At 41.1% G+C, this 12,522-nt stretch overlaps 1 protein-coding gene across 2 annotated transcripts in view; it reads left to right on the top strand.

Moving 5' to 3' along the window:
- The first annotated feature begins 5,899 nt into the window (after positions 1 to 5,899).
- CUL5 (cullin 5) overlaps positions 5,900 to 12,522 on the top strand; it is a 108,076-nt gene continuing 101,453 nt past the window's right edge. For both annotated transcript variants that reach the window (XM_081240205.1, XM_081240204.1), the window contains exon 1: positions 5,900 to 6,353. In XM_081240205.1, coding sequence (XP_081096331.1) covers positions 6,330 to 6,353 — 24 coding nt within the window. In that variant the 5' untranslated portion in view covers positions 5,900 to 6,329. The remainder of the gene's footprint in view (positions 6,354 to 12,522) is intronic.

The raw sequence follows: 12,522 nt of genomic DNA, 5'->3' as shown, positions 1-12,522 counted from the left end.
ACAGATCCAACATGGAGTCAAAATTGGCTCTTCCCTGTTACAGGGTGATTTTGTAACTGAACAGAACCCTATGAGGCCTTCCCAGAACAGACCACTCCCCCATATCCTCTGCTTTAGCTCTTCTCTGAAGTGTCTAGATAATAGTATCTGATGTACATTTGAGTTGTTTTACAGATGCTAAAACCCTCACCAAATGGAAAAAGTTAACTACTTGATGACATGAGCATGTAGCCCCCAGGCCTACTGGCAGCTACCAATTGATAATATTAACCCTTGTGACACCACCCTGTTACCATCAACCAATCAGAGAATTGTGCCTGAGCTGATCACATACCCTAGGACACCCCTCCCTCACCTTGCCTTTAAAATGCTTTGCTGAAACTCATCCAAGAGTTCGGGCTTTTTGAGCACTAGCTATCCTTAACTCCTTGCTTGGTGCCCTGAAATAAATGCTGCAATTTCTTCATCACAACCCAGTGCTAGTAGATTGGTTTTACTGCTGCAGTTGAGCAGACCCAAGTTTGGTTCAGTAACAATTTTACTATTGGTGTTGTTTTTTTTGGGGGGGGCTTGTTTTTATAATCAGGGAATCTCTATGTCTAGAGATTAGTTCAGCTAATCATTTATGAGACCAAGAATGTGAATTTGGCGGGTCTGTGTCTGGCCTTATCACAGGTAAATGAGAGAGTCACTTGTGAGTGAGTCTTCAGGGAGTCATGAGAAAGAATGGACAATCTAAGTCATATGGAGAAGGGTCTTTCTTTGTAGTAAGCTGTTTCTGGAAAACAAAGTTTGGTATGGGGGATTACCTGTCATTGTTTTCTAGGAGAACAGGGCTCATGTAAAGTCAACACTGTCAGTATGTTATACTTGAGATATTTGTGAGACCCCAAGTAGAGATGGCAAGCAGGTGGCTGGATATATGAGTCAGGAATCTGGGAGAGAGGTTCAAGGCTGGAAATATATATTTGAAAGTTCTCAACATTATGGGTAATAGTTAACACTATGGGACTTGGTATGATCACTAAAGGAGAAATTCTATATAGAGAAAAGAGGGTCTAAGATAGAGCTCCAAGGAACTATAACCATAAACGTTAAGTAGAGGAGAAGGGCACAATATGAGAGAGATATAACTATGATGTGGGAAACAGGAGAGTTTGGTGTCATGGAGGCCAAGAGAGGAGAGCCTTTCAGGAAAGGGAAAGTGGAGAAGTGCACTGAAATATGTGGGGAATTAAAATCAGGGCAATGACCATTAAAACTGATGAGGGAATTAAAGGAAGGATTCTTTTCTTTTAAGATGAAAGATGCTTCTGAACATGTTTTTTATGCTGATGGAAATAAAATAGGAGAGAGGGTAAAAAAACTGATGATACAAAAGAGGTGGGTGATGGCTAGTTCTTGAGATGGGATCCAGAATATAAGTAGAAGTACTGGGCTGGAGGAGGGGCCTGGCCAATAATACAGTAAGAGAAAGGGATTAAAAGATGGAAGGACAGAAGTTTGAAGATTTCATGGGAGAGGAAAAGAAAGATGCCATTTATTTTTGCAATGAAGTATGGATGGAGGTAATCCACTATGGAGGAGGAAGGGGAGTAAGAGGTTATGAAATGAAATAGGTGAACAAGGGAATGCAGTGGAAGAGCAAGCCCACCAGAGAAAAATAGGACAGGATTGTTGGGTAGTGTTAAGTTCCCATTTGAGGTCTGAGTTTGAGTTTAAAGAGAAACCACTCAACCTGGTTTTGGGCTTTTGTCCAACAACGTTCAGCTACTTGGGTGTAGGCATCAAGAAGACAGAGAGGGTTTATTGAAGGTTGTGATTTTATTACTTATGTACAACAGAGGAGAAAAGGGGCTAGGTTGTAGATATTTTTCAAGAAAGTGATTACTTAACATGTATAAATTAGACTGAGGGAATTTCACTCCTGACCTTGTCCTATGGGTGGAAACCTTAGGATGGTTCTCTTCAGTTTCATAAGTTGCTAGTGGGGATTTCACTTCCTTATCTCCCCATCCCCCAGTCACCCATCTTGTCCAGGGTCCCACTTTCTGGAGGTGGAAGTGGAGCTTAGGAGTGTTTGGGGGCCATGGAAGATGAAGTCATCCAAATATAGTCCCATGGGCTGAGCAGACTTAAGGTGATTGCTTTTATGCAATATGGAGAAGGCAGCTGCCTCTGAGATACTCTCTCCCAAGAAAGGCAAGTAATACACCTATCATCACTGGCAGGGTGTGGCATCCTCTGTCACAGCAAAGGATCTTCTGGATTAGGAATAAGGATAGAAATTGATATAGGGATACAGTTCAATTCCAGTTACAGTTAGGCTTAGGGCTGGATTTGTGGGTCTTCCTGGTGCCAGGCAATGGTATAGTCCTTCGAGGTGAACTCTTCTTTTTCTCCATGTAGTACCCAAAGGTCTAGGAAGCCCCAATAGCCATCTTCCTCCCTCTCCCACTCCAAAATCTTGAAAACCCTTGATGCCCCATCTAGTTTTTCACCAGTTCTTTGTTTATTGATTACCCTTTACATACTACCTTTATATGCACAAAGCTTTGTTTTTTGCTTCTTACAAGTGAAAAGCTTTGACTTTATAGCTATTGTGTCAAAAATGGACTTCAAGAGCCTATTTTGGAAGTAACAATCCCAAACATCGTGGAAGCAACAGGTGCTTTAGGGTCTGCTAGTCTTGTTTGGATTTCTATAACGAAGTGTGCAAAAAATAAGCACAAACATATTTTTCAGAGATTTATATCATACAGCTGAGTGGGGAAAAAAAGATGTTAAAGAGTATTTTTTTTAATTTTTTAATTGAATTCACAAGAAATTTATTATAATTGTGGTTGTCTCTGAGTAAGGGAGAATGGATGCCTGAGGGACTATGGAGGAAGGGGGCCTATTAAAATAAATTTCCCACAACACTTCTTTATGAAAAATTTCAAACATATAGACAAGCTGAAAGATTTTACGTAGAGAACACTAGTAAACCCACCCCCAGATTCTGTCATTAACATTTTTGCTATACTTGCTTTGTCCCCTTTCTATACAATCAACAATCCATCTTATTAGGACCTCCCTGGTGGTCCAGCCGTTAAGACTCCGCATTCCCAGTGCAGGGGGCTCAGGTTCAATCCCTGGTCAGGGAACTAGCCTGCATGCCACATCTAAAGATCTTGCATGCCACAACTAAAGCTCTAGCCTGCATGCCACAACTAAAGATCCTGCGTGCTGCAACTAAGACCCGGCTCAGCCAAATAAATAAATAAATATTTTTAAAAATCCATCCTTTTTTTGGATACATTTCAAAGCAAATAGTAAACATAAGTTATCCCTGAATTCTTCAGCATGAATATCATTAACTAAACTCAAATTTTGTTTACTCTTTTTTCTTTTGAATGAGATGCAAAAATCTTAAGGGTACACTGGCTGAGTTCTGACAAATGCATATACCTGAATAACCCAAATACCTACCACAATACAGAACATTAAATTACCCCAGGAAGAGGAAGGAGGCTTACTCTTAACTGTATTCCTTTTAGCACCTTCTGAATTTTATATTATGTGCTTGTTCTCTATCTTTAAATAAATTAAATATTTAAGCATTTAAAATATTTAAACATTTTAATAATGATGGTTTATAGAGTCTAAACTGGATGAGGAAGAAAGTGAAAACAGGGGGGGATGATAGGTAACAAGGAAGTGGTGGGGTAAATGGAAAGAAGAACTCATTTGAGATCAGACTTTTGTAGCCGTGGTGTTTCCAGAACAAGTGAGTTAGGAGAAAGGAATGTCTTGTTAGACAGTGGGATATTTGAAACTGTTTTCAAAAGTAATCATAAGTTCAGAGCGTGATCATAGGAATAGTACTGTCATAGGATAGTAGTCCCCTCCAAACCATATGCTCTGAACTGCACATTGTATTTTACCGTTGCAGTATTTACCACAACTCCAATTAAGCAACATTTGGTTTGTATAACTATGCTTAATATCTAGCTCCCTTATTAGACTGTAAACTCTAAGAGGGCAGAGGTCTTGTCTGTCATATTTAATCCTATATTTCCAGTGCCTAGTACATAATAGGTATTCAAACAAGTATTAAATACTTAATTGGATTCTTTAAGCAGGGTCATTAATTTATGAATTAATTCAATTGTTATATCAGTTTGTCACCTAACTTTTTTTTATGGTACATAAAGTTGGTTATAATTCAATCAACTTACACTTTAAATTAAGCAGTAGAGTTGGACTAGGGTTGAAGACAACCCAGTTTCACTGGAAAAGGGAACCATAATTATATAAAGTTTATTCCGGACTAGGCCTTTTCTCTGACCCAGCTGTGACCTTGACCAGAGAGAAGCCTCCATTTTCCCATCTGTAGAACAAAGATGACCTCTAAGAGTCATCCCTATGTTGACATTCTGGCAGGACATTACAGGCCTAGTGGCTCTGAATCCTTGTTCTACCACGTAGTCATTGTTTAATCATGCCTAGATTACTCTCTAATAAATCACTGTAAAATGTGGGGTAACTAGGTGGCATGATTGTGCTGACTTAATGAGACAATACAAAAGTTTTCTAAATTACCCTTCTCCTTCTATTCACTACACAGTAGTCAGAATGATCATGTTGGAATGGGAGTTTGATCATACCACTCCCCTCTTCACAAGCCTGCAATGACAAGCCTGCAATGATTGCCCATCTCACTCAGAATAAAAGCCTGTCTTTACTGTGGTCCACGAGGCCCTATAAGCCCTTATGCTCTTACTCTCTCTGCTCTGCACATACCAACCTTCTTACTGTTCCTCTGACACTCTGGGCAACTTGCCACCTGTGTTTCCCCCGATTTGGAATGCTCTTCTCCTGCATATGTCCTGGCCTTCTCCCTCATCTCTTTCAAGTCATTTTGCTCAAATGCCATCTTCTCAGTGAGACCAACTTGGATCCCTCTATTTAAAACTGCAAACTAGGGACTTCCCTAGTGGTGCAGTGGTTAAGAATCCGCCTGCCATTGCAACGGACATGGTTCGATTCCTGGTCCGGGAAGATCCCACATGCCTTGGAGCAACTAAGCCTGTGTGCCACAACTACTGAGCCTGTGCTCTATAGCCCTCGAGCCACAACTACTGAGCCCACGTGCTACAACTACTGAAGCCCGCGTGCCTAGAGCGTGTGCTCTGCAACAAGAGGAGCCACTGCAATGAGAAGCCCGCGCACCGCAATGAAAAGTAGTCCCTGCTCGCCGCAGCTAGAGAAAGACCGCGCGCAGCAACAAAGGCCCAATGCAGCCAAAAAAAAAAAAAAAAACCCTGGAAACTTCATTACCTTTCCCTGCTTTATTTTTACCCTATAGCTCTTATTTATTTCTGTACTTCTCTTATTTATTTCTAACATATTATGTGTCAATGAACACAGTTTGGAAACGTGTATAATACTAGATATATTCTGTATCTATATAGGTTCTATATATAGAATATATTCTCTTTCTTCTCCCAGTGGTTTGAGGTCTGAAGGGATAAAGCTTAGGGGTTTATGGCTTAGGATATTCTAGGATAATGTGCCTTCACGTAATCCAAGATTTATATTCATTACCTGAACAACCTCTTATAGGTTATTTCACTGCCAGGCACTCTTGAGTAGAAATATTAATAGTTAACACTTTCATGCATGCATTCATTCATTCATGCAAACAAATATTTAGTGGGTGCCTTCTATGTGCCCTTTCTTCTTGAAGACAGCTATTACAAGCATTTCATTCGGGAATCCCCCAGGCGGGGGTTGAGGGAATACGTCTAGTCCCGCCAGCAGAGGGCGTGCTTTCGCACTCTCCGCAGCCTCCCGGCCCACGAGGCTTTCAGGCTCCCACGCTCGCTCCCTAGCGCGGCCCCGCCCGCCGCATCACGTGACTCGGCCACCGAACCAGAGCTGCAGGGCCCAAACCGGGCTAAGTTCGTTGCCGGTCGCCTCTGCGGGTGCAACCACAAAGGCTAATCCGAAGGAGTGGGGAGGCTCGCGAAGTCGATGCTTCCTCTTCCAATTCAGGTCGGCTCCCGTTACCTTCTCACCATTCGCCGTTGCTATCTTCCTGAGCGTTTGCATGAGCTGTTTCGTCTGGGGAGGCTTCGGTGACCATGTAGGGGGGAAAAGTGAGGAAGCTCCAGGTGCCTGGGACGAGGTCACCGCTGTTGGCACGCCGCCCCGCCTCCCCCCACATCTCCATTGCGGGCCGGTGGCCCCGTCAGCCCAGGTGGAAACTCCGGCCTGCAGTTGTGGCCTGGCAAGGAGCGCCACGAAATCTCGCGCCGTCTCGCGAGAGTCTAAGTTGAAGGAACATGGCGACGTCTAATCTGTTAAAGGTAAGACCCTCAGTTCAGCTTGGTTTTTACCCCGGGGGCGCTGGGTTCAGCTCTTAGGGAATGGCTCGGCCCAGGTTCAGCGGCAAAATGTGGGAGTGTTCAGGGGTTGCCTACCGGAAAGGAAGCCAGGGAGGCTGCCGCCGAGGACCGGAACGCGGGTCTCCGGCCTTGGGGTGGAAAGGCCCTGGTTGTGCCTCTTGCCGGTTGACCGGTGTGTGAAAGGCCCTGCCGAGGGCTGGAGGGAAGCAGTGCTTTCAAGGGACCAGCTCTGGCCTGGGGCCGCAGGAGAAGGGTGTTGCCGGGTCCTGAAGGATAGGGCAGTTAGTATTCTTGGGGTCTCAGTTTCTTCTGAAATGAGAGCCTAAGGCGCATAAAAGGAAAATCCGAGAAAATGTTCCCTAACAGGTTTTAATGACTGGACCCCCACCTGCTCAATTTCTGGTCTCATTCTGCCTGCATGAAACTACAAGTCAGACAGCAGTGCCTGTCACCCCACTCCCTCCCTTATCTGCATGTTACTCCTTCCCTCCTATTCTCCCTTTCTTAAGTTCATATTTTACCCTGTTTTCCTTAGGAAACTGTTCCTCAACCCCATTACAGCACACAACCAGATGATTACTGTGGAAGCACTACCATCGTTTTATGGGTTAGGATAGTTACCTTATCAAAGAAACTGGTTAAACTTAGTTTTATGTATTTGGGATAGCAAGGGGGATGTAGGCCCAGAGAGGCAGATTCTCTACCATCAGTTAAAAAGTTTGGAGGAGAAGGAGGAAGACATGGCACTAGTTTCTGCTATGCTGTCTTTGTAATAGGAACCTTTTGCCTTAAAAGTAGTGACTGAAATGGGGGTAGTGATTAGCTCAGGGAACATAAATACAAAGGATGAACTACTCCTCCCTCAAACCCATCATTAGGCCTTCAGACAGTGTGGATCGATAATAGAAAATAATAGAACAGAAAATATATTAAAATTTACTGTAACCTCACTCATATCTTCTTTAGACTACTACACTGTTAACTGTTTAATACATGGGACTGTCTCCTAAAATGTAGACCTGATTTTACTAATTTAAGAGGCAATATATCTTTTAAAAGGGGGAGGGACCTCGAACTAGACTGAATTTCTGCCACTTAGAAGCTGTATGACTTTGGGCAAGTTTCTAAACCTCTCCGTGCCTGAGCTTCTTCATCAATACAGTGGCATTATCAATAGCACCTATTTCATAGGAGCATTGTGAAGATTGAGTTAATATATGTAAAATCTTAAAACAGTGACTGGAACTTAATTAGTACCCAATACACATAAAGTGCTAGAGTTACTATTTCTGCTGCTTCTCTAAGAAAACAAATGAATGGGAATTGAGTAACCCATTTTCTACTCTTCTTTTATAACAGTATAGCAAAGCTCTAATGTGTTAATTCAGAAAGAAAACTTTAACTTGGTAATTCAAAAAGACTCCTGTTAATGCATCCGTGTATTTACATAAGCAGTAGTGTATGTTATTAATTGAAATGTGTTTAAGAAGTAATTGAATTCCTTATTCTTTGTGAATTTTTGCCTTGTTGATTACCTGGATATAAAGCAAGGTCTTTTTTCCTCCCTGATTTCTCTCTCAGAAAAGAGCGAGTCACTTTATTCTACTCCATACAAAGCCTTACAAAGGATTGTTTGGAGGAGATATAAGTCTGAAGCTACTTCAGTCAATACTAGTAAGTGGTTACCTTGTAGAGATTGTGAATCGACATCTATAGCACACACCTACCTATAGAATGAAAAAACTCCCTGAATGTCTAGAAATCGGCACTTAGGACTTAGGTTAAAAAGATCGTAATTCAAACAGTTCTGTAACTCAAATAACTTTTATAAATGAAAGGAAAGTGATAATGCTTTGACAAACTGGTAAAAGACTCAGTCTCTTTAGTGAACATGAAGAGATGCCAAAGATACACTGGAAAATTTTCAACAAAATTATTTAATGAAATGTTGAAAAGGGGGAAAAAGAATTTCTAAATATTTTATATAGTATGTGATTTTAAATATGTACAACTAACATAATAAAATGGATATTATAAGTAGACATTTGATTCTTTTATCTGTATCACCAAAAGTTTATGTATTCAAGGTGGCCAGAAAACCTTTTTTTTTTTTCTTTTTTCTCTCCTCATTGCGGGGGTGGGAGGCTGGAGGGGAATTGCCTTGTGTTTATACATTTAGAAGTACTTAATTAAAAAGTGGGGAAGTTTGTCTTCTTGGAGAAATGCAGTAAGATCCTAACAGAATTCATAGGATCATTTAAATTCAAGTCTGAAGGAGGGTGTGGGAGAGGAATGGAGTGGGAGTTTGGGGTTAGCAGATGCAAACTAGTATATAGAGAATGGATAAACAACAAGGTGCTACTATTATATAGCACAGGAAACTATTCAATATCCTATGATAAACCATAATGGGAAAGAATATGAAAAAGAATGTGTGTGTGTGTATGTGTGTGTGTGTATATATATATATATATATATATATATATATATATATATAGAACTGAAGCACTTTGCTGTACAGTAGAAATGAACACAACATTGTAAATCAACTGTACTTCAATTTAAATAAATAAATAAATAAATAAATTCAAGTCTGGTAGTTCCTTGAATAGAGATAGAGCCGGCTGGGGAGTGGCCAACTTAGCCTCATTTCCTTTTTTGACAGGATTAATAAGTTAGTTCATTAGACAAATGCCTTAGACATTGCGTGGTTAGATTTCATCAGAGCATATTTGACAGAATTATCATGTCTTATGGTCAAAATGGAGGGATGTGGGCTAGATGAGAATACAGTTAGAATTTGATTTTCAGCTAAACAGCTGTACCTGAAGAATGATGAGTAATAAATCATCAACCCTGAAGGGAGGCCTTTAGTGTCCTGCTGAAAAAATATGCCCTCTTCCAGTGTACCAGTAACCTGGTTGGAGTGAAGTTTATTGAATTTGTGGATGAAGAGTTCGAAGAGATAGCTAATATGTTTATGAAAGGTAACAAGGTTCAGAACTTTGCCATGAAACTTGAAAATCAGAGCACAATGTGATAAAAACCAGCTACTTATTTCATATTGGAATTTGATTGTAATAATAATTATATTTACTAAAGTAAGTGGGCTACTGCTGGGTTTTGGAAATCTTTTGGATATACAAATATTTGTATTGTACAATTTGACATATACAATTATCAGTTGCTTGGGGGTTTATATCTCCCAAAACCTTTCAGTATTACTACTTTAATTTTGCTGTTTTAACATATAATTCTCCTCGTTCCTTTACTTTTGCCGTTACCATCTAGGCCTTCAGTGCACATTTTCTTCATTTCCAAGTGATTATCCTACTCCAAATAGCTGTTGTTGAAATCTTATTTTGTTAAGCCTAACCCTGTTTAATTCTTAGCACATTACTTTATCCAGCTGTTTGAATGCCCTTAACTTTCTTGGTCAATAATACCACAACCCTTTCTAGTTTCCCCTATATTCTCCTCTTTTCCAAGGCACCTGCTACATTGCCTGCTTCCACTTGTTCTTGTTCAGCCTTCTTTTGTCCCCCCAGGACTTAGCAGCATGTCCCCTGTTACTTTGTTTCAGTCTCCTTTATTCTCACTTCTATGAGGATAAGAAAGTTCACCTATCCCCCTCATATAAACTTAACCTGTACTCTGCTTTGGTTTCAAACCTCTGCCCTTTTCTCTTTCCATTCACTGTCATGGTTCTTAGAAAAGCAGCCCCCAATTGCTTCTTTTATAATTCTTCACCTTTTTCCTTAATTTATTATGACTTGGCTCTCCCCGTACCCCCACCCAATTATATTAAAACTGTCAGTCTCAAGATCACTAGCAACCTCCTGATTGCCAAAGGAGATTCTCCCCGGATACATTCATCCTCTATTCTGATATTGTTGCTTGCTTGCTACGTAATGCTTCCCTTTTGGTTTTATGCCATTGTCTCCTTGGTTTCCTATCTCTCAAATCTCATGTGTTTTTCACCTCTCCTCCCCAGTATAATTATTTCTCAGGATTTAATCTTCATCCTTTTTCTGTCTTTGTACTTTTTTTTTTTTCTGGGTCAGTCTTAACTCCCATAGTTTCACTATTTTTATCTCTTAAATCTGATCTGAGGACTAGACCAAAACACAGTGCTGACCATATCACTTTACAGCTCATTTAAAAAAAAAAATTTATTTATTTATTTGGTTGCACCGGGTCTAAGTTGTGGCAAGGAGGCTCGCTCCTTAGTTGCTGCTCCAGGGCTCCTTAGTTGCAGCTTGCCGGCTCTTTAGTTGCAGCACGTGGGCTCCTTAGTTGCGACATGCATGTGGGATCTAGTTCCTGACCAGGGATCGAACCTGGGCCCCCTGCATTGGGAGTGGATTCTTATCCACTGTGCCACCAGGGAAGTCCCGCTCATATATCTTTGATAGTTCAAGTTCTTTGAGATCTTTCTAGCTGGGTCTTCTCCCCAATACCTTTCTCCTCCCTTTCCCCCCACCCTCCTCCCTCCCTCCCTCCCTCTCTCTCTCTCTCTCTCTCTCTCTCTCTCTCTGTCTCTCGCACACACATACACACACACACACACACACACACACACACACACACACCCTTACCCCTCCCTCTACCTGGCTGGTTACTTCTTGATTTACTGCATACCAGAGTCTTCAAGACTTTTTATGTTTCCTGTTTTTTTTTTTTTTTTTAATATTTATTTATGGGCACGCGGGCTTTTCTCTAGTTGCTGTGTGTCGGTTTTCTCTCTCTAGTTGTGGTGCATGGGCTCCAGGGCACGTAGGCTCTGTAGTTGTGGCACTCAAGCTCTCTTGTGCGAGCTCAGTAGTTGTGGTGTGCGGGCTTAGTCGCCCTGTGGCATGTGTGATCTTAGTTCCCCGACCAGGTATCGAACCCATGTCCCCTGCATTGGAAGACAGATTCTTTATCACTGGACCACCAGGGAAGTCTCTGTTTGCTGTTTCTCCTGTCAGGAATCCCCCCCTCAGTATTAGCCTGTCAAAATCCTATTTAGTCATCAAGACCCAGCCTAGATACCTCCTTTCTTCGTCTTTTTTTTTTTTTAATGTATTTATTTATTTGGCTGTGCCGGGTCTTAGTTGCAGCATGCAGAATCTCCATTGCCGTGTGCGAGATCTTTAGTGTCAGCATGCGGGATCTAGTTCCCTGAGCAGAGATTGAACCTGGGCACCCTGCATTGGGAGCGCAGAGTCTTAACTGCTGAACCACCAGGGAAGTCCCCCTCCTTTCTTTTTAGTGCTCTCATTTGGAATTTAATTGTTGCTTACTCTGCACAGGCATAGCACTGCATCAATCTCTTCTAGCACTTAACATTTTGCCTTCTGTATTAGTTACAGGATATGTTTACATATATATCTAACTCCCTTTCTAGATTGTAAGCAGTATTAGTTTAGGGACTTTATAATCCGTTGATGCTTTAACCATTTAGTGCGGTGATTACTCATGGTAGGTGCTCCATAAATGAGTGATAGTTGTTTGAAAAGAGAAGTCTAGTGCATGCATTGTAGATGCTCAGTAAATGAGTGTTGATTGGTTAAAGGGAGGAATTTTCTGCCTTTATTCCCTTCTAAGTAGATCTAGAGAGGGGGAGAGAGGGGAGTAGAGGTATAAAACCAACCCACAAGGCAATCCAAACTTAAAACTGAAATATGAAGGACACTACTTTTTTCAGTGGAAACTTTTTTACCCTTTGAGAGGAAAGAAAATGGAAATACGAAGGAGTGGTTCAAAGTGTTTGTAGAATTTATTTTTTATTTAAATAATTTTATAGACACATGTGCAAGGCACCAGGATGCAAAGATAATGCAGAACAATGTCCATGCTCTTTGGGAATTAACCAGATACTAAAGGAGATAAAGTACTAATGATTTGTTTTAAGGCAAGAACTTTAGGAGTGCTACCATGTGTTGTATTGGTCCCTCATAGACATAGGAGATCACTTCTGGTGGGATGATCAAGGAAAGTTTTATGGAGAAAGCATTGGAGCTGGATTTTGAAGAATGGCTGGACTTTTTGTAGGTGATGATTAGGGGAAAATTTGGTAGAACATGCTTGGCAAAGAATATGGATGTGATACCAAGATTTGAATAGTGTCAGTGAATGTGGTTAAGAT

This window comes from Mesoplodon bidens, assembly GCF_964165515.1.
Source record: "Mesoplodon bidens genome assembly, chromosome: 7".
Lineage (NCBI taxonomy): Eukaryota > Metazoa > Chordata > Mammalia > Artiodactyla > Ziphiidae > Mesoplodon > Mesoplodon bidens.
The sequence above is the reverse complement of the archived record's forward strand: the minus strand, read 5'-3'. Positions and strand labels throughout refer to the sequence as shown.